The sequence below is a fragment of the Oryctolagus cuniculus genome, chromosome 20 (assembly GCF_964237555.1).
Source record: "Oryctolagus cuniculus chromosome 20, mOryCun1.1, whole genome shotgun sequence".
Lineage (NCBI taxonomy): Eukaryota > Metazoa > Chordata > Mammalia > Lagomorpha > Leporidae > Oryctolagus > Oryctolagus cuniculus.
This window is the reverse complement of record NC_091451.1, coordinates 21,606,283-21,624,831: the sequence shown is the minus strand read 5'-3', so window position 1 is coordinate 21,624,831 and position 18,549 is coordinate 21,606,283. Positions and strand designations below refer to the sequence as shown.

At 47.5% G+C, this 18,549-nt stretch overlaps 1 protein-coding gene across 1 annotated transcript in view; it reads right to left on the bottom strand.

The window, feature by feature from the left end:
• Nucleotides 1–18,549, bottom strand: part of FLVCR2 (FLVCR choline and putative heme transporter 2) — a 63,225-nt gene that overhangs the window by 10,496 nt on the left and 34,180 nt on the right. Inside the window, exons 4-5 of the mRNA XM_002719577.5 lie at nucleotides 3,955–4,022; nucleotides 2,298–2,401 (exon numbers count right to left, since the gene is read on the bottom strand). Of these exons, the coding sequence (XP_002719623.1) occupies nucleotides 2,298–2,401; nucleotides 3,955–4,022 (172 nt within the window). The remainder of the gene's footprint in view (nucleotides 1–2,297; nucleotides 2,402–3,954; nucleotides 4,023–18,549) is intronic.

The following is an 18,549-nucleotide window of genomic DNA, read 5'->3' as shown; positions in this document are numbered from 1 at the left end:
CTTGCTGCTTCGGGGTGGCCAGTCCTTATTGCCCTTGTGTCTGCCCGAAGCAAGCTACTAACAGATGGCAGAGACGAGATGGCAGCCAAGCTCCACCAGCGGTCATTAAGCCGAGCCAGGCAGCCACGCCCCTAGGCATGGCCTCAATCAGCCTTTGACGAGGGCTCCAGAGTGAGACCTGGTCACCCAGAGCCTCACAGAAGCGTGTTTGTGTGGCAGAGAACAGGTCTGCCACTGTCTGTCATCCCCAGACACTGGGAACTTTGGAGGCCTTGACAAAGCAGCCCAGAACGCCGCCCTGCCCCAGCGCAGGGCAGTCCTGGCAGCTGCCCACCGGCCAAGGAGCACTGGGCAGTCACAGCACCAGGAGGATGCAGTATCTCCAAGGCTGCCTACGGTTGCCTTTTTTGTTTTTTTTTTAAGATTCATTTATTTATTTGAAAACCAGAGTTCCAGAGAGAGAGAAGGAGAGGCAAAAAGAGAAAGTTATTTTCCATCCATTGTTTCACTCCCCAGTGGCTGCAACAGCCAGGACTGGGCCAAGCTGAAACCAGGAGCCAGGAGCTTCATCCAAGCCCACTTGGGCATTCCTCAGCTACTTTTCCCAGGCCATTAGCAGGGAGCTGGATTGGAAGTAGAGCAGCCAGGACATGAACTGGTACCCAAATGGGATGCCAGCGTCACAGGTAGCAGCTTTACCTGCTATACCACAGTGGGCCCCTAAGGCTGCTTGTTACACGTGCAGATTTCTCTAATGAATTCGCATCCATGGAGGCGGGGCCCAGGGATCCTTATTTTTAATTAGCATCCTGGATTAGCTGATATTTGCTAAGACCTTTTACTTTTTTTCCTAAAGCTCATCCTTTATTTATTTCTTTATTATTATTATTTTTTTTTTTTTTTTGAGATAGAAACAGTGAGACAGTTAGACAGATCTCCCATCCACTGGTTCGCTCCCGAAATGCCTGCAACACCCAGAGCTGGGCCAGGCCAAAGCCAGAAGCCATAAACTCAATCAGGTCTCCCATGTGGATGGAAGGTACTCAATCACTTAAGCCATCACTGTGACCTCCCAGGATCCTCATTAGCAGGAAGTGGGAATCAGAAACGGAGCCAGGACCTGAACCCAGCACTCCAGTATGGGCTGCAGGCATCCCAAGCAGTGTCTTAACCGCTACAGCAAACATTCATCTCCGCTAACACCTTTTGAGATGGCACTGGGCTCTTGGAAATGCACTGGGTATTCAGGTCCAAAGCGTGTCACAAAACTTACCAACAAAGTACAAGTAAAGCAAGTAAGATAATTTCTGAGTGTACTTCAAAACTGGCATGGAAACTGGAGTTAAAAAGGGAAGTTTGGGTGCAAATTCTTTTGAAACCAATGGAAAAAAAAAAAAGAAACCAATGAATACAAGATGATCTTCAAAAAGTCTGTGAGGGGCAGGTCTTGTGGTACAGCCAGTTAAGTCCCCTGCTTGCGATGCTGGTGTCCCATATCGGAGTGCCAGTTTGAGTCCCAGCTACTCTACTTTTGATCCAGCTCCCTGCTAATGTGCTTAGAAAGCAGCAGTGGATGGCCTAAGTACTTGAATTCCTGCTACCCAAGGGGAGGCCCAGTTGGAGTGTCTTGCTCCTGACTTTGGCCCGCAGTGTTGTGGGCATCTGGGGAGTGAACCAGCAGACAGAAGGTGTCTGTCTCTCTCCTCATCTCTCCCTCCCTCTCTGCCACTCTGCTTTCACATAAATTCATTAACTTTTAAAGGTTTGGAAAACTGAATATTATAAAAATATGCATGGGTCCTCATTTTTTTGCACCGGAATAAACTTACCTTTTAGTTCCATTTTCCATGAACTTTTTGAAGTGCCCTGAAACTCTGCAAACTGGAGCAAGCACCCAGCACCTCCATTAACGCCAGGGAGTCCACAGGGGGCCCCAGAACAGAGTGGTGGAGTCACTTCTTCCTCTCCATCTTTGGGCTTTCCAAGGCTAAGATTTTTCTCACCTCATTTCATTTCTCCCACGTTTGCTCCTTCCTCAAAGCTACTTGAGAACGGGGGTGGGGAAAGGACTGAGCTAGGCCTTCTGTCCACTCTCTCTCTCATCTTCCTACCATTCCCACAGGGCCAGGAGAGTTTCCCTAGCTTCAAAAATGAGGGAACAAGCTAGGCTCAATGATGAGAAATCTCAGGTGCCTACTAGGCCACAGAGCCCCTGGTGGGGAGCCCAAAGCCTTGCAGTCACATTGCTAAGGAGTCTGTCACGTCCATCAGGGGTCCCCGGGTCCCAGTCCACTCACTTGTAGGTTTTGGACCTGTCCAGCCAGACGCCTGAGATCACAGCCCCGAGCATCCCTGCAATAACGATGGTCAGGCCGATTCTTCCAGCGTTCACTTCTTCCCCCTGGAGGCACAGCACAAAGATCACCCAGTGAGGGGACAAGACCCGGGACACAGCAGTCACCATGGGTGAAGGGGCACAGGCACAGAACCGTGGGCTCCACTGCAGCCAGGATGCAGAGTCAGGACGAGATGGCCTGGAAGGAGGCGCCAGAGGGCAGAAAATCCTAAAGTCGCAGCTTCTTCTCCCAGCACCACAGCCCTAGATGTGTGTGGATGATCCTGGAGGCTGCAGTGACACGCTCAGGCCGACTTTTGTTAATGTAATCCTTATAGCAACTCCTCCATCTCATTCATTATTATTCCCGTCTGACCAATGGGTGAACTGACATACCTATGCCCAAGTAGTCCAGTTGTAGGCTTTGTGAGCTATAAGTACCAAAAGAAACAGGAAGATACCTACTGTTGAGCACTTATAATAAGCCAGGCACCAGGCCTAAGAGCTTACATCATTATCTCATTATCTCATCAGTTCTCACAATCCCCCACCATAAGGTCAGGGCTCCATCTTCCCCATTTTACAGATAAAGAAACTGAGGCCCAGTGAGGCTGGCCTGCTGGCCCAAGGTCATGAGGCGTAGATTATATACAGACGTAGGATTTGAAGTCAGACCTGTCCACCTCCAAAACTGGAAGACTTAACCATGACGGCCCTACCAGCTCTGCGAGGCTGAGAGCCTAGTCCTTTGGAAACACAGGGGACCTTTGCACTCCTAATTCTGAGACACTCGGTGTCCCATCCCCAGCATACAGCTTCTGGTAACTTCTACAAAAAGCGTTCATTTATGCAACTGAGGTCAAATAAAATCTTACCCTTATTTTACAAGTTAGATATTTCATCTGGAATTTTATATATACACACACACAAACACAAGTTAGATATTCCATCTGGAATTATATATATATATACACACACACACTCGTTAGATATTTCACCTGGAATTATCTATATATAAATGCTGTAAATCTACGTATTGACTAGCAGCACTGCCTAGCCCTGTGCTCTATATTTTATACATATCATATGTAATAAATAAGATTTTAATATATGAGGGTCTTCCCAAAAATTCATGGAAAAATACAATTGAAAGCATGATTTTGGTGCAAAAAATGTTTGAAATCCATGCACAGCTTTTTCAAAATATACATTTTCTGTATATTATGCAAAAAAATTTTGTACCAAAATAAACTCATACTTAATTTCACTCCATTTTTCCACTAACTTTTTGAAGTACCCTTGTGTAGACATAGTCATACATGATATTATTTATTCTCCAACCCTAAAAATAATCCTGCAAGAAATTATCATGCTTCCTTCTGCAGGAAAGAGAGAGCTGAGAGATGCTAACTAGCTTGTCACACAGTCACCCCATCACACAGTTTAGCACTGTCCCAGCTGGGGCTGAGTCCCAGGGCACCCCCCTCCAAGTCCCACCAGCATTCCACCACACCTCACTGCCCAGAACTGCAGGGAACCAGGAGCTGAGGCCCAGCTCCCGCTGAGACGGGGTGAGAAGTGGCAGAACCAGGCCGAGCATGCTCAGGGAGCTCCCTTACCGGGTAGTGCAAGATCACCATACGATTCAGCAGAGTGGACAAGGCATAAAAAGCACCAGCATTCAGACCTGCAGGGAGGAGGGAGAAACAGATTAGGGCCAGCCTTCTCCTGGGGCCATAGCTAACCTCACCCCCCAGCCATTAGGGAGGTCAGAAATCTTCATCCCCTTTGCCACCCTGAGTGGTGTCATCAGAGGAGAAAAATCCAAATAGAGATGAGGCTACCTGTAGTTTTTCTCAAAGAAATACTTCAAAGCAGCCAAAAGTAATCATCTTAACCTTTTCTTGGTTAAAATGATTTTCTTGCCCCTGGACACAGGCTCTGTACGGTGCTCTTGGGACTCTCAGATCAGGAGTAGCCATGCTCCTGTCCCAGGCGTTGACCAGACATATGGGGTCAGCAGGTCTAACAGACACCCTCCACCTGCTCCTGACAACCCTGTCCCTCTCTAAGCTGCTCTAGACCTCAGGGGTGACCCCGAAGGCTGGCAGTTTCCTCTTCCTCCTACAACTTTCTTCTCTGATTCGATGTCACACAAAATCTATCAAGTGAAACCAGAAGACGCCTTCAAGAGCTACTTCATCAATTCATTCAACAAACAAAGGCTACATCAAGAATGTGTCCTTCAAGAATGAGGCCATTTGTCCAAAGCCATACACTGTGTTAGGAGCTGAGACTGGAACTGATCCCGAAGAGAAAGTAACTCCTGGTCTCCCTGCAAGAAAACCAAGGACAGTGGCAGCAGCACATACGTGGGCACTGGACACTATTCTAAGTCCCTTCCATCTTTTTATTTATTTATTTTTATTTATTTTTTTGACAGGCTGAGTGGACAGTGAGAGAGAGAGGCAGAGAGAAAGGTCTTCCTTTGCCGTTGGTTCACCCTCCAATGGCCGCCGCGGCTGGTGCGCTGCGGCGGGCGCACCACGCTGATCCCATGGCAGGAGCCAGGTACTTATCCTGGTCTCCCATGGGGTTCAGGGCCCAAGCACTTGGGCCATCCTCCACTGCACTCCCTGGCCACAGCAGAGAGCTGACCTGGAAGAGGGGCAACTGGGACAGAATCTGGCGCCCCGACCTGGACTAGAACTCGGTGTGCCGGCGCCACTAGGCGAAGGATTAGCCTAGTGAGCTGCGGTGCCGGCCTCCCTTCCATCTTTATAACACTTGCAAAGGCAGGGAGTATTATCCTCCCCATCTCAGACATGAAGAAAAGGCACACAGAGTTAACCAAACAAATCTAGTCCCTCCACGACTCCCACCAGGAGTCTTTTTAGCTTTAACTAAACATTAAGGCTGTCAGCACACTTGACAATGGGTGTACTTAGGCGGGTCAAAGACAGGACACATAGCTAGCAGGTCGGACAGCCTCTGGAGCTGCTCTGTAGTGGAACCAGCCCAGAGAAGCTCTGTCCACCGAGCATGCAGAAGCTGTTCTCTTTGGCCCTCAAGGTGATGGCTGAGGTGCCAGGAAAGGTGGCTCCTCTCAGAGGAGTCACTATCACTTGGAACACGGGCAGTTTCCAATGTCCCCATAAAGGACACACAGGTGAAAAGTATCACTGTTCTCCGGAAAGCATGAATAATGGCTCCCTACCAGATATGATTAGATCTCTGTGTCTACTCTTATCACAAGAGGTCATTTTTAGCATATGCAAGTTTGCCCAGATGTAGTTGAAACACTCCCTTTATCAGACTCCCAGAGCAATGAGATACAAAGTTAAGTGAAGGTCAAATTTACAAGCAAAATGAGAAAGAATTTGCCTTACCACTCCTACTACGACATAGCCATGAAGTGCTGGGGCTGAGTTTGAAGGCAGATCCTGCAGCTCCAGAGTTCTTGATCTTAATTACTCTACATCTGCCCAAAGCTAACACCCTAAATCCAGATTGCCCCAGCACAGGCCACCGAATCATTTCCTCCTGCCCAGCCTCTCCCTGCAGGTTACTCCAAGGATGCAAAAAGCTGGGCTCAGTGCAGCCTCCTGAGCATCACGGGGCCAGGGCGGGCCAGCAAACCCCGTGTCACGAGAGCTTCCAGGCCGGCGGCCATGATGCCTTTAAGGCTCACCCAGCAAGGATACCTGAGGAGCCTTCATGCCACACACCAGACACTTGGGAATTCCATTCCTGAAGTAAGAACCACATTCCTAAAAAGGGGGCGGGCAGGGAGAAGCAAACAGCTTCCTGTCCTGTCTGATCCCTCATGTGTCTCTCCTTGCCTGCCACACACGAGGCAAGCAATGAAGCAAACCAGCTCAGCTGCAGGTGCAACAGTTGCTCTCTGTTGGGATGAATAAGAAGAGCAAAACCCACAGCAAACAGCAGGAAATTAACCAGAAGGATGGGGAGCAAGACATGCACCAGCAACCTCATGACCCTGGAAAAGGCCCAGGGAACTGGGTTCTGAGCAGGCTGAGCCACACTGGGGAAGCTGAGCAGCTGCGGGGACTCAGGGGGTTGTGGAAGGTGCTCTGAGGCCCATCAGCACCTCCTGGGAGCTTGTCAGAAATGCACATTCCTGCCCCCACCCCCAACACTGCAGCAGAAGCTATGAGACAGGTGCTGGCAATGTGTGCTTGAGCAAGCCCTGCAAGAGATCCCAGTGCTCAAGCCGGAAGCCCTGGTTCCACCAGCCCCATATGGCTGACCAGCAGCAGTCCCCGTTCCCAGCCAGCAAGGAGAATGAACAGGGGGGTGGGGGGCAGAGGAAGGGGGAGCAGAAGTTCTCCCTGGAAGGCTGCCAGTCCTTCCCCGCGTTTCCCAGTTCCACCCCAGAGGAACGGTGAGCTTCTGTGTGCTTTCTGAATCAAACTGTAGTCCAGATGGCCCCCTCAGACTGTTCAACTCAACTCCATTGCCCAAAGCAAGGGGTGGGCACCCCACCAGGGGGAAAATAAAACACAAGCTCAGCCCTGAGTGAGTTCCCCTTCTGGGACCACAGGGGACTGCACCATAGTAGATCTAATTATCCCCATCAAGGGTGTGCTGGGTCAGACGACCCACAAGGAGAGGCCTGGTCACTCCTGGTCATTGTGAGAGAAGAGCTGGCCACAGGGCAGAAATGACCCAGTCATAATCCTGAGTCTCTCTCCTCTCTCTCTCTCTCTCTCTCTCTCCCTCTTTCCCTTGCTATGACCAACATTTTCACTTTGGTCCAGAGACTACTTAACATTAGAATGCCTTAAAGTTTAAAAAACACGTATTTTGGGGCCCTGCCCTAGACCTACTAAGTCAGAATGTCCTTGTATGGGGCTCAAGGATCTGTATTTTTTACATTTGGAACTGACCCACTAAAACTGTACATACGTATAGGGCACCATGCAGAGTTTTCATACTTGTATAACATTCATGTCATGGAAAACATATCTATCTCATCAAACATTTAACATTTCTTTATGGTGAAAACATTGAAAATTCTTTCTTCTAGCCTTTTCTTAAAAAAAGAAACATACAGTCCATTTTTACTACTTAGAGACATCTGACTGTGCAACAGAACACCAAAGCTTCTCACTCCTATCTACGGACAACTTGGTAGGAATCTGCATTCTAACAAAACAAAATAAAAACCCCAGGAATTCCTTAAAATCTCTGGAGGGTGGGAAGGAGTGACCTTGGGAACCAAAGATCAAAGATCAGACCCAGGCACCCAGGCGGCAGAGTGGAAGCAGCAGGAATATAGGAAGGGGTTTTAAGACCCTAAGAATGTTCTAAAACACAGCTACTTGAGCGGTTTCAACTGCGCTCCAAATCACAAATTGCCTGCACTGCTTATGAAAAGCGACCCCAAACAGACTTTGCACATGAGTTTCCAGAAGAGAGGCGTGGAAATCCACACACACACACTCAGCCAAGCACTGCAGAGATCCCACCCTCACCTTGGATCACACCTCGGGTTCAGTGTTTTCCCTTTGTCTTTCCTGAACTAAAGTAAAACCTTGTGAAAGGGCCGGTATGACCTCAGCAAGACTCCCAGCAATCTCAAGAAGGATTTTACTTTATTTCATTTTTAAAGAAATAAATAAATTTGCTTGAAAGGTAGAGCAACAGGGGCTGGCGCTGTGGCACAGTGAGTAAAGCCATTGCCTGCAGTGCCAGCATCCCATATGGGCACCGGTTCGAGTCCTGGCTGCTCCACTTCCGATCCAACTCTCTGCTACGGCCTGGGAAAGCAGTAAAGATGGGCCAAGTCCTTGGGCCCCTGCACCATGAGGAAGCTCCTGGCTCCTGGCTTCAGATCAGCGCAGCTCCAGCCATTGCAGCCATTTGGGGAATGAACCAGCAGATGGAAGACCCCTCTCTGCCTCTGCCTCTCTGTAACTCTGCCTTTTAAATAAATAAATAAATCTTTTAAAAAAATTATTCATCACACACATACTTAAGTAAATATTGATTTACTATCCAGAAAGTAAAAAAAAGAAAGGGAGAGCAACAGAGAGAGAGGGAGAGAGAGAGAGAGAGTGATCTTCTATCTGCTGGTTTACTCCCCAAATAGCCACAACAGCCAGGGTTAGGCCAGGCCAAACCAGAAACCCAGAACTCCATCTTGGCCTCCCATATAAGTGGTAGGGGCCCGAGGACTTGGGCCACCTTCCGTTGCCTTCCCAGGCACATTAGCAGAGAGCTGGATTGGAAGTGAAGCTGCTGGGACTCAAACTGGTGCCCATTATGGGATGCCTGTGGCGTTGCAAGCAGCGGCTTAATCTGCGGCACCACCACAGCGCCCTGCAAGAGGATTTTATGATTCATTCTTTGGCCAGGATCTTCAAGGGGACACAGAGCCCCCTCTCGAGGCTCTTGTAGATGGGACAATAATGAAGAGCCTGGGCCTCCAGGGAAGGTGCTTTCTTGGTTGAGCCTCTGAGTTCAGATGCCAGACGCGCTGGAGGCGAGGCTGGGGGTGACAGGGGAAGGGTATCCCTCTTTGACGACATTCTCTAGAAAAGGAGGCTTTCTATGACTCAACGGTTACATCACTGATGAAAAGACAGCAGAGGAGGCCATGCGAAAGTTACGCTCAGAGAAAGCAACCCAAGAAAAGTTCTTTTCTTTATCCCATCCTACCCCACCCCAGTGTTGACCCACATTCCAGCCCTGCCTTTTCCCCCAGACACTGGTGGACCCTTGGGATTTCTGGATCCAGCCCCAGATCTTCCTGCATTGCCAAACATGGAGAAGGGTGGGTAGCTTCCTGTGCCGCAGTGTTTCAGGAACAACAAACACAAACCCAGCCCTGGCATCTCCGCCCTGCTGAGCTGGATTGCCAGGTTTAGGGAAATGCTAATACTAACAGGACAGCTGGGTAAATTTGCATTTCAAATAAATGAATAATTCCTGAAGGATAAATACACCTCAACTATTTCCTGGGACATGTTTATACTAAAAAAGTATTTGTTGTTTACTTGAGGTTCATATCTAACTGGACAGCTATCACTTTATCTTTCCACCTTCCCTCTAAAGCTGTGGCCAGCAGCCTGGGGCACTGCCAGCAATACCTGGACCTTGAGTTTCCAATCGTGGTCAGTGCTGACCCCCTGTAAGCTCCTCAGTTGCTATCGGTGCACATGAGCTCCGAGCAGCTCAGTTCAGAGGATCCCTCGGAAGCCACTTCAAATAGAAATACACTACCACCAGCTGCAGGAGAGGTACTCCCTACTTGGTGAAATCTAGTTCAGACCCAAAAAGGATGTTAGAGATCGGCAATGGGTGCCTGCCATGTCTTTCTTCTTAACTGCTTTAAAGCTTTCCCTTCCATTGAGAGCACCTCAATGGGAAGCATACATCATTATTATTTTCTGGCAGAGGTGGGGCGTATTCGAGAGATGAAGGAGGGGCACTCAGTAGCTGGCAGAGCTGACACCAAAGCTCAGACCTCTCATTCCTTGTGAGTCAAGTCGGAATTCACAGGTCCAGCACTCAAAGCTCTTCCTGCAAGAAATGTCCACCCAAATCCAGCACATGTGCCCACGAAATGCTGTTTTCTGCCTGGTCGCCAGCTCCATGCTCTTAGGTACATATATGAGGGGTCTTCAAAAAAGTTCATGGAAAACATGCATTATGAAAAAAAGGTGGAGCCGGCACTGTGGTGCAGCGGGTTAATGCCCTGGCCTGAAGCGCCGGCATCCCATATGGGCGCCAGTTCTAGTTTCAGCTGCTCCACTTCTGATCCAGCTCTCTGCTGTGGCCTGGGAAGGCAGTAGAGGATGACCCAAGTCCTTGGGCCCCTGCACCCACATGGGAGACCTAGAGGAAGCTCCTGGCTTCAGATTGGCACAGCTCCGGCCATTGCGGCCAATTAGGGAGTGAACCACCGGATGGAAGACCTCTCTCTCTCTCTCTGCTTCTCTTCTGTGTAACTCTGACTTTCAAATAAATAAATAAATTTTTTTTTAAAAAAAGGCAAAGAAAGTACATGTTTTTCAAAATTTTTTTGCACCAAAATAAGCTTATCTTTTAATTCTATTTTCTCACAATTTTTTTTACATGCTGTCACAATTTAGAACAAAATAGAAACACTACCTGCACAATGCAAAAAGCATGGCCCATTTTACTCTCCAGAGGCCAACCTGCAAGGAGGTTTGGGAGGCTTGGGATAATGCTGGGGGATTTCAAAGCCTCTGGTTAATGTGGAGAGGACTTTGTGGTTTGTTTGTTTTAAATGGAGCAAAGGCAGTGGAAAAAGAGAGCAGAGATAATCAGTTGGATTACATGTCAAACCCTGCCTGTATAGAACCTGTGAACCTTAGTCACACTGAGGCTGAGATACCAATATCCCCAAATCCCAGAGATGTATGCTGAGGGTTCCTTCTAAGACCTTCCAACTCCAGACTCTGACCCTAAAGTAATCAACACCCAGGCAACTGGTCAGGAAGACTGGGCCTGAGAAGGACATACTCCCCTAGACCAAAAGGAAAATGCAGGCAAGTGCAGCCAAGAAAACAGCCCCGGCTCCACCTGCACGAGGCTCCCTTCTGCACCATCAGGCAAAATGGTGCAGTGTTAGGAAGACAGGCTTTGCGTCAGACGGAGAAGTTTAAATCTAAGCTGTCCTGGTTATGGACAAGGAACTAAATCTCTCAAAGCCTCAGTTCTTCACATATAAAATGGATGAAAGGATTTACGTTGTGGATTTGTTTTGAAAATAAAGTGATAATGGTGTCTGACATACAATAATGGCTCAATAACTTTATTTTTTCAAATCTCTGAGTACACTTAAGAATCATCTTCTTTTTGGCAAAGAGCCCTGTCACCAAGTCCAATTCTCTACCATGGCTAAAAGGCTTATAGTTCTGTGGCTGTAATGAAATGTATACAAACACCCAGATTAATTTAACTCACTCTCACTGGGATAATCTGAGACCTTCAGATAAATGCTGACACTGATACATTCTATCTATGCAAGACAGAGCCAAGTGTTCCAGAGCTCAGATAGTAGCACTATCTTGATTTAGATAACAATTTACTCCCACCCTATTCTCTTTCCTCTCCTTCTGAGACTTCCGTTTTGCATTTATTTGGTGGTATCTCAGAAGTCTCTAAGCCTCTGCTCATTTTTCTTCATTCTTTTTTCTTTCTGTCCCTAAGACCAGATAATCTCACTTGACTTCTCTTCAAGTTTGCTGTTTCTTTCTTTTGTAGCTCAAATCTGCTATAAAGTTTCCTAGTGAATTTTTCATTTCAGTTACCGTGATTTTCAACTCCAGAATTTATATTTCTTTCCTTTAAAAAAAAAAAAAGATGTATTTATTTTAAAGGCAGAGTTAGAAAGAGGGAGAGAGAGAGAGAAATCATCCACCTGCTGGTTCACTTCTCAGATGGTCACAATGGCCAGCATTGGGACCAGGCCAAAGCCAGGAGCCAGGAGCCAGGAACTTCTTCCAGGTCTCCCATGTGGGTGCAGGGACCCAAGCACCTGAGCCATCTTCCACTGCTTTTCCCAGATGCATCAGCAGGGAGTTGGAATGGAAGTGGAGCAGTTGGGACATGAACCAGCCCCCTATTTCTTTTTTTAAAATTTCTCTTTATTGATATACTCTATTTGATGAGGCATCACTCTTAAGTTTTTTCTTTAATTCTTTGTATATGATTTCTATGTTCTTTGGCCACACCTATAATAGTTGATTTACAATCTTTATTATGATCAGTGTCTGGGCTTCCTTAGGGCAGTTGCTATTTACTGCTTTTTCTTCCTGTGTATGTGTTAGACTTTCCTGTTTATCTGCATGTTTCAAAAGTTTTTATTAGAAACTGGACATCTTATGTTTTTAAATTTGTATTTTTTTTAATTTGTTTAAAAGGCAGAGATAGAAATCTTGCATCCACTGGTTTACTTCCCAACTGCCTGCAACAGCCAGGGCTGGGGCAGGCCAAAGCCAGGAACCCAGCACTCCAACTGGGTCTCCCATGTGGGTGGCAGGGACTCAAGTACTTGAGCCACCACCTGTTTGCTCCTAGAATACATGTGAGCAGGAAGCTGGAATCAGGAGCAGAGCAGAGACTCAAACACAAGCATTCCAATATGGAATATGGAATATGGTGATCCCAAGTGGTCTCTTAACTGCCAAGGCAAACACTTGCCCTGGAACACTGGACACTGAAAATAATACATGATTCTGGAGATGATATTCCCCTCCCCAGGACCTGCTGCCCTTTGTTTGCTTGTGTTGCTTGTTTATTGACTTTCCTGGGTTAATTTTGTAAAGTCTGCATTCTTTGTCACGTACAGCCACTAAAGTTGGTGGCTTGGTGATAAGATAATAGTTGGACAGAGATCCCTTCAATGTCTTACACCAGTGTGTCTCCCACCTTTGCTGAAGAGCCGTGTGCGTGTGCGTGTGTGTGTGTGTGTGTCTGTGTGTGTGTGTTGGGTCACCTTCAACACCCCAGTGGACAACTCTGCTTTAGCCTTTACTTGCTGCTTGTGCAGAGCCTCAAGGCCACGCAGAGGTGAGAGCTCAGAGCTTTCTCCACGCAGTCTTTCCTGAGCATGAGCTTTTGAACATGCAGGAGAACTTCCAAATCCCTAAGGACATAACAGAAGTTTTTCAAAGCCTTCTATGGATATTTCAGTCTCCAGATTGTCTTTCCAAAACTATAACCAGTCTCTTATTTGTCCCACCTAATACTGTTACCTTAGATACCTATGTGTTTTAACAGTGCCACTGACTGTTTACAACAAATACCATGGAAATAGGGCTTTTCCCACATTAAACAAAGACACAGCCTGGGAACGGGGCTTTTCTAGGCATCTACCAGATAAGTCAAATAGCGATAATTCTTAGGAATGGGGCTTTAGGGGAAGCTTCCGTGGCTGTGAGGGCTGGTTTTCACAGCTACCATTGTGCAAGGCTGCTTGTTGTCAAGGCTACTGCAGAGTCCAGGAAAGGAGAATGAAATAGGGAAAGTTAAACAACAAAGTCAAGGTAGGCACTCGGCTCAGCAGTTAAGACACGGCTTGGGATGCCCACATCCCATACCGGAGTGCCCTCAGGTCCCTGCTCCACTCCTGATCCAAGTTTCCTGCTAATGTGCATCCTGGAAGGCAGCGGGTGATGGCGCGAGGACTTGGATTTCTGCCATGCACATAGGAGACCTAGAGGAGTTCTTGACTCCTGGCTTCAGCATGACCCAGCCCCATTTATTGCAGGCTTTTTGGAAGTGAACCAGTGGATGCAAGATTTCTCTCTCTCTCTCTCTCTCTCTCTCTGCCTCTCTCTCTCCCTCTCTTTTTCTCTTGCTCTCTGTGTGTCTTTCAAATAAAATCAATGCCTAATCTCAAATAAAATCAAAATAAATAAGAATTCTTAAGTGCACTGTTCTTACTGATATTCACCTTTTTTTTTCTTGAGTAAATGTTGGTTGCTAGCCTTTGGCTGAGAATCCTGAAAAACAGTGATTTTGGCCATTTTTGACAGTGTTCTTGTTACTTTTATGGAGGAACAGATTTTCTAAGGTGCTTAATCCACCATTCAAGAAGTGCTTCTCTATCTATTTCCTGTGTTATCGTTTAACTAAGCAGATAGGAAAGAGTGTTCAAAAGTACAGGCTGTTAACCACTGTGCCAGACTAAGGACCATATAAAGACCCAGTCGTGCAACACTGAACGAGGAGTTGCTTTTGGTCTACAGCAAGGGCCTCAATGATCTTTGTTTTTATTTCTTGCTTTCATGGGTCAGACAGTGACCCACCCTGCCACACATGGCCTGTGGAATGGGACCACTGCCCAGCTGGCAGCACTATCAGATTTTCAGCCACAGAATACATTTATTAAGCACTCATCCGCCCTGGAATCCTGAGGTAGGCCTCAAATACCCTGTTGTCACTGCAGTAAAGTTTATGGAGGTAAGAAGTCAATGCACTCAAGATGTGTAACTCTAGAAAAAAGAAAAAAACCCTTGGAGTCATGGAATCCTGAGTCTGGAAGAGATCCAAAAGTCATCTGCTCTTTCTTTCCACCTGTAGCCTGAGATTGCCCACCACAGCCCCTCACCAACTAGTCGTTCCTGTCTATGCTTGGCCACCTCCTGGTGACCAACAACTCACAACCTCTTTAGCTGGACACCACTATGTGTAGGAAACTCTATTATGGGTGAATAAGGAGATCTACTTAGAGAGAAACAAGAAGTTGGAGGAAATGAGAAATGGAGAACTGAGACTTGTAAGACTAATCTGGATATGTAGAGCTACTCCAGGAGAGAGGTCACTTAACTACTGTGTATGACTTAGAAAACTCCAGACTGCTACTCTTACCAGGTGCCACGGCAGAAAACCACTTTGAGATAAAGGGCATCCATCAGCCTAAAATGAAACCCTGGACCAACTCTAAGCCAGAGTATACGGATGATGACAGAATAGGCATTAAGAACACATCTTTGGAGTCAGACAAATCTAACCTATCTGAGTTCTGGCTCTGCTACTTTTTAAAGTGCCGTATGGGGGCCGGCGCCGTGGCTCACCTGGTTAATCCTCCGCTTGCGGCGCCAGCATCCCATAAGGGCACCGGGTTCTAGTCCCGGTTGCTCCTCTTCTAGTCCAGCTCTCTGCTGTGGCCCGGGAGGGCAGTGGAGGATTACCTAAGTGCTTGGGCCCCTGCACCCGCATGAGAGACCAGGAAGAAGCACCTGGCTCCTGGCTTCGGATTGGTGCAGCGCTGGCCGTAGCGGCCATTTGGGGAGTGAACCAATGGAAGGAAGACCTTTCTCTCTGTCTCTCTCTCTCACTGTCTATAACTCTGTCAAATAAATAAAAAAATGAAAAATAAAAATAAAGTGTTGTATGATGCTGGGGTAGTTAGCCCGGCTCTCTGAGTTTCATTTTCTTTTCTTTTTTTATTATTTTTATTTTTTTATGATTTTTAAAATTTATTTGAAAGTCAGAGTTACACAGAGAGAGGAGAGGCAGAGACAGAGAGAGAAATAGACAGAGGTCAGTCTTCCATCTGCTGGTTCACTCCCCAATTGGCCACAACAACTGGAGCTGCGCTGATCTGAAGCCTGAAGCCAGGAGCCAGGAGCTTCCTCACGGTACAGGGGTCCAAGCACTTGGGCCATCTTCCACTGCTTTCCCAGGCCACAGCAGAGAGCTGGATTGGAAATGGAGCAGCCGGGTCTCGAACCAGCGGCCATACAGATGCCAGTGCTTCAGGCCAGGGTGTTAACCTGCTGCGCCACAGCGATGGCCCCCTTTTTTATTTTTTTTTGAATATATTTCTTTTGATTCTTTTCTTTTAAGATTATTTGCTTAAAAGGCAGAGTTACAGACAGAGAGAGAAAGAGACAGAGACATAGAGAGACAGAGATCTTCCATCCACTGGTTTACTCCCCAAATGGCCCCAATGGCTACAGTTGGGTGAATCCGAAGCCAGGAGCCATGAACTTCTTCTGCATCTCTTATGTGGATGCAGTAGCCCAAATATTTGGGCCATCTTCCAGTGCTTTCCCAGGCACATTGGCAGGGAGCTGGATTGGAAGTATAGCCCCTGGACTCAAATCAGCGCCCATATGGGATACTGGAGCTGTAGGTGGTGACTTTTCTCACTACACCATCATAGCACGGGTCCCTGAGCTGCGTTTTCTTCATCTGTTAATGGGGATAATCATAGTATCTATCTTTTTTTTTTTTTTATCTATTTGACAGGTAGAGTTATAGACAGTGAGAGAGAAAGACAGAGAGAAAGGTCTTCCTTCCATTGGTTCACTTCCCAAATGGCCGCTACGGCCAGTGCTGCGCTGATCCAAAGCCAGGAGCCAGGTGCTTCTTCCTGGTCTCCCATGCAGGTGCAGGGCCCAAGCACCTGGGCCATCCTCCATTGCCCTCCCGGGCCACAGCAGAGAGCTGGACTGGAAGAGGAGCCATCAGGACTAGAACCTGGTGCCCATATGGGATGCCAGCTCCGTAGGCAGAGGATTAACCAAGTGAGCCACAGTGCCAGCCCCACCATAGTATCTATCTTACATGGGTGTGGCTGGAGTTACAATAAAATCATATATTAAAAGTTCCTGGCACACAGTGAATGTTATTGCCGTCATAAAGCATTGGTTTGTGAGGCCTGTCCTGTGGCACAGCTAGTTAAGCTGCAGTTTGAGACTCTAGCATCCCACATGAGCATCGGTTCAAATCCCAGCTGCTCCACTTCTAATCCAGCTCCCTGCTAACGCACCCGGAAAAGTACTTGGGCCTCTGCACCCATGTAGGAGACCCAGGAGAAGCTCTGGCTCCTGGCTTCAGTCTGGCCTGGTTCTGACCCGTTGCACCCATCTGGGGGATAAACCAGCAGATGGAAGATCTCTCTTTCTGTATCTGTCACTCTACCTTTCAAATTAATTAATTAATTAAATTTTTTTCTAAAGGCATTGGTTTGTGAGCCTACTCAAAGCATGTAGCCACAGCAACTAGAGTTTCACCAAGAATAAGTCATGTCAAATCAATAAATTTCATTTCTTTGTTTCATACAGTTGCATACTTATTGACTTAATTTTAATCAAACTTTAACCAGCAGGTGAAACGGTCCAACGTGATCTGGATAGCAGCACAGCTGGGTGGATCTGTAACTGCCTGAACTAAGAGGGAGTACCAATGGATAAACTGGTGTTCACCAGGAGGAGACCTTTTAATGGAATGGCAGGAGGCTCTGTCTTGCCCTTTCCCAATTCACTAGTCTTATTAAAGGTTGGAAAGAAGATACAGAAAATACCGTGCAGGCCAGGCAAGTCAATACAGCAGCATAAGATCCCAATTTATCCTGCCCAAAACCAAGAAAATTAAATAAAAAAGAGGGATACTGTCTTGCACTCAGGTTTTAAAAAAAGTGATCACAAGGTGAGGGAGGACTGGGTGAGGAGTGAATCATGTAGCAAGACCCATGCATTCATTCATTCATTCATTCAGTAACGACTGGCTTAGCCACTCTGGATCGGCCCCTGCTGACATCCTCTAAAGATGAAGACAGGAATGCGTGTTTGGCCTAGTGGTTAAGACTCTGGTGAAGATACCCACATCCCTCAGGGATGGCGCTGCGGTGTAGTAGGTTAAGCCTCCACCTGCAGTGAGCGCTGCAGGTTCAAGTCCCAGCTGTTTCCCTTCCAATCCAGCTCCCTGCTGATGGCCTGAGAAAGCCCTGGAGGACGGCCCAAGTGCTTGGGCCCCTGCACCCAAGTAGGATATCTGGCAGAGGTTGCTGGCTCCTGGCTTTGGATTGGCCCAGCTCCAGCTGTTGTGGCCATTTGGGGTGTGGACCAGTTGATGGAAGACTTGTCTGTCTCTCCCTCTCCCTGTCTGTGGCTCTGCCTCTCAAATAAATAAATAAATCTTAAAAGGAAAAAAAAAGATGCCCACATTTCACATCGCGGTGAATAGACTCAACACCCAACTCTAGTTTCCAACTAACGTCAACCATGGAGGAATGCAGTGCTGATGGCTCAGCTGACTGGAGTCCTTCCACTCCCATGGAAACCTGGACTGAGGTTCACCCCAACCCAGCCTGGCTAGTGCAGGCCTGTGGGCAATGAAGCAGCTGACAGGAGCACCCTCCCTGTGACTTGCTGCCTCTCAAATAAATAAATAAAAATTTTTAAACATATGAAATGACATAAATCTCTACTCTCACAGAGTTCTGTCTAATGGAGAGATACCCCTAGAAATGGCATTTTTTTTTTTTTTTTGACAGACAGAGTGGACAGTAAGAGAGAGAGACAGAGAGAAAGGTCTTCCTTTTGCCGTTGGTTCACCCTCCAATGGCTGCCGCGGCTGGCACACTGCGGCCAGCGCACCATGCTGATCCGATGGCAGGAGCCAGGTACTTATCCTGGTCTCCCATGGGGTGCAGGGCCCAAGCACCTGGGCCATCCTCCACTGCACTCCCTGGCCACAGCAGAGAGCTGGCCTGGAAGAGGGGCAGCCGGGACAGAATCCGGTGCCCCAACCGGGACTAGAACCTGGTGTGCTGGCGCTGCAAGGCGGAGGATTAGCCTAGTGAGCCGCGGCACCGGCTCAGCATTTTTTTTTTTTTAATGGTAAGTTTTAAGACGTAAAAGGAACAGCATGATCAGAGAAGGGAGGTCACCTGACACTGTTTTCCAGAGATGACAGCAAGACGA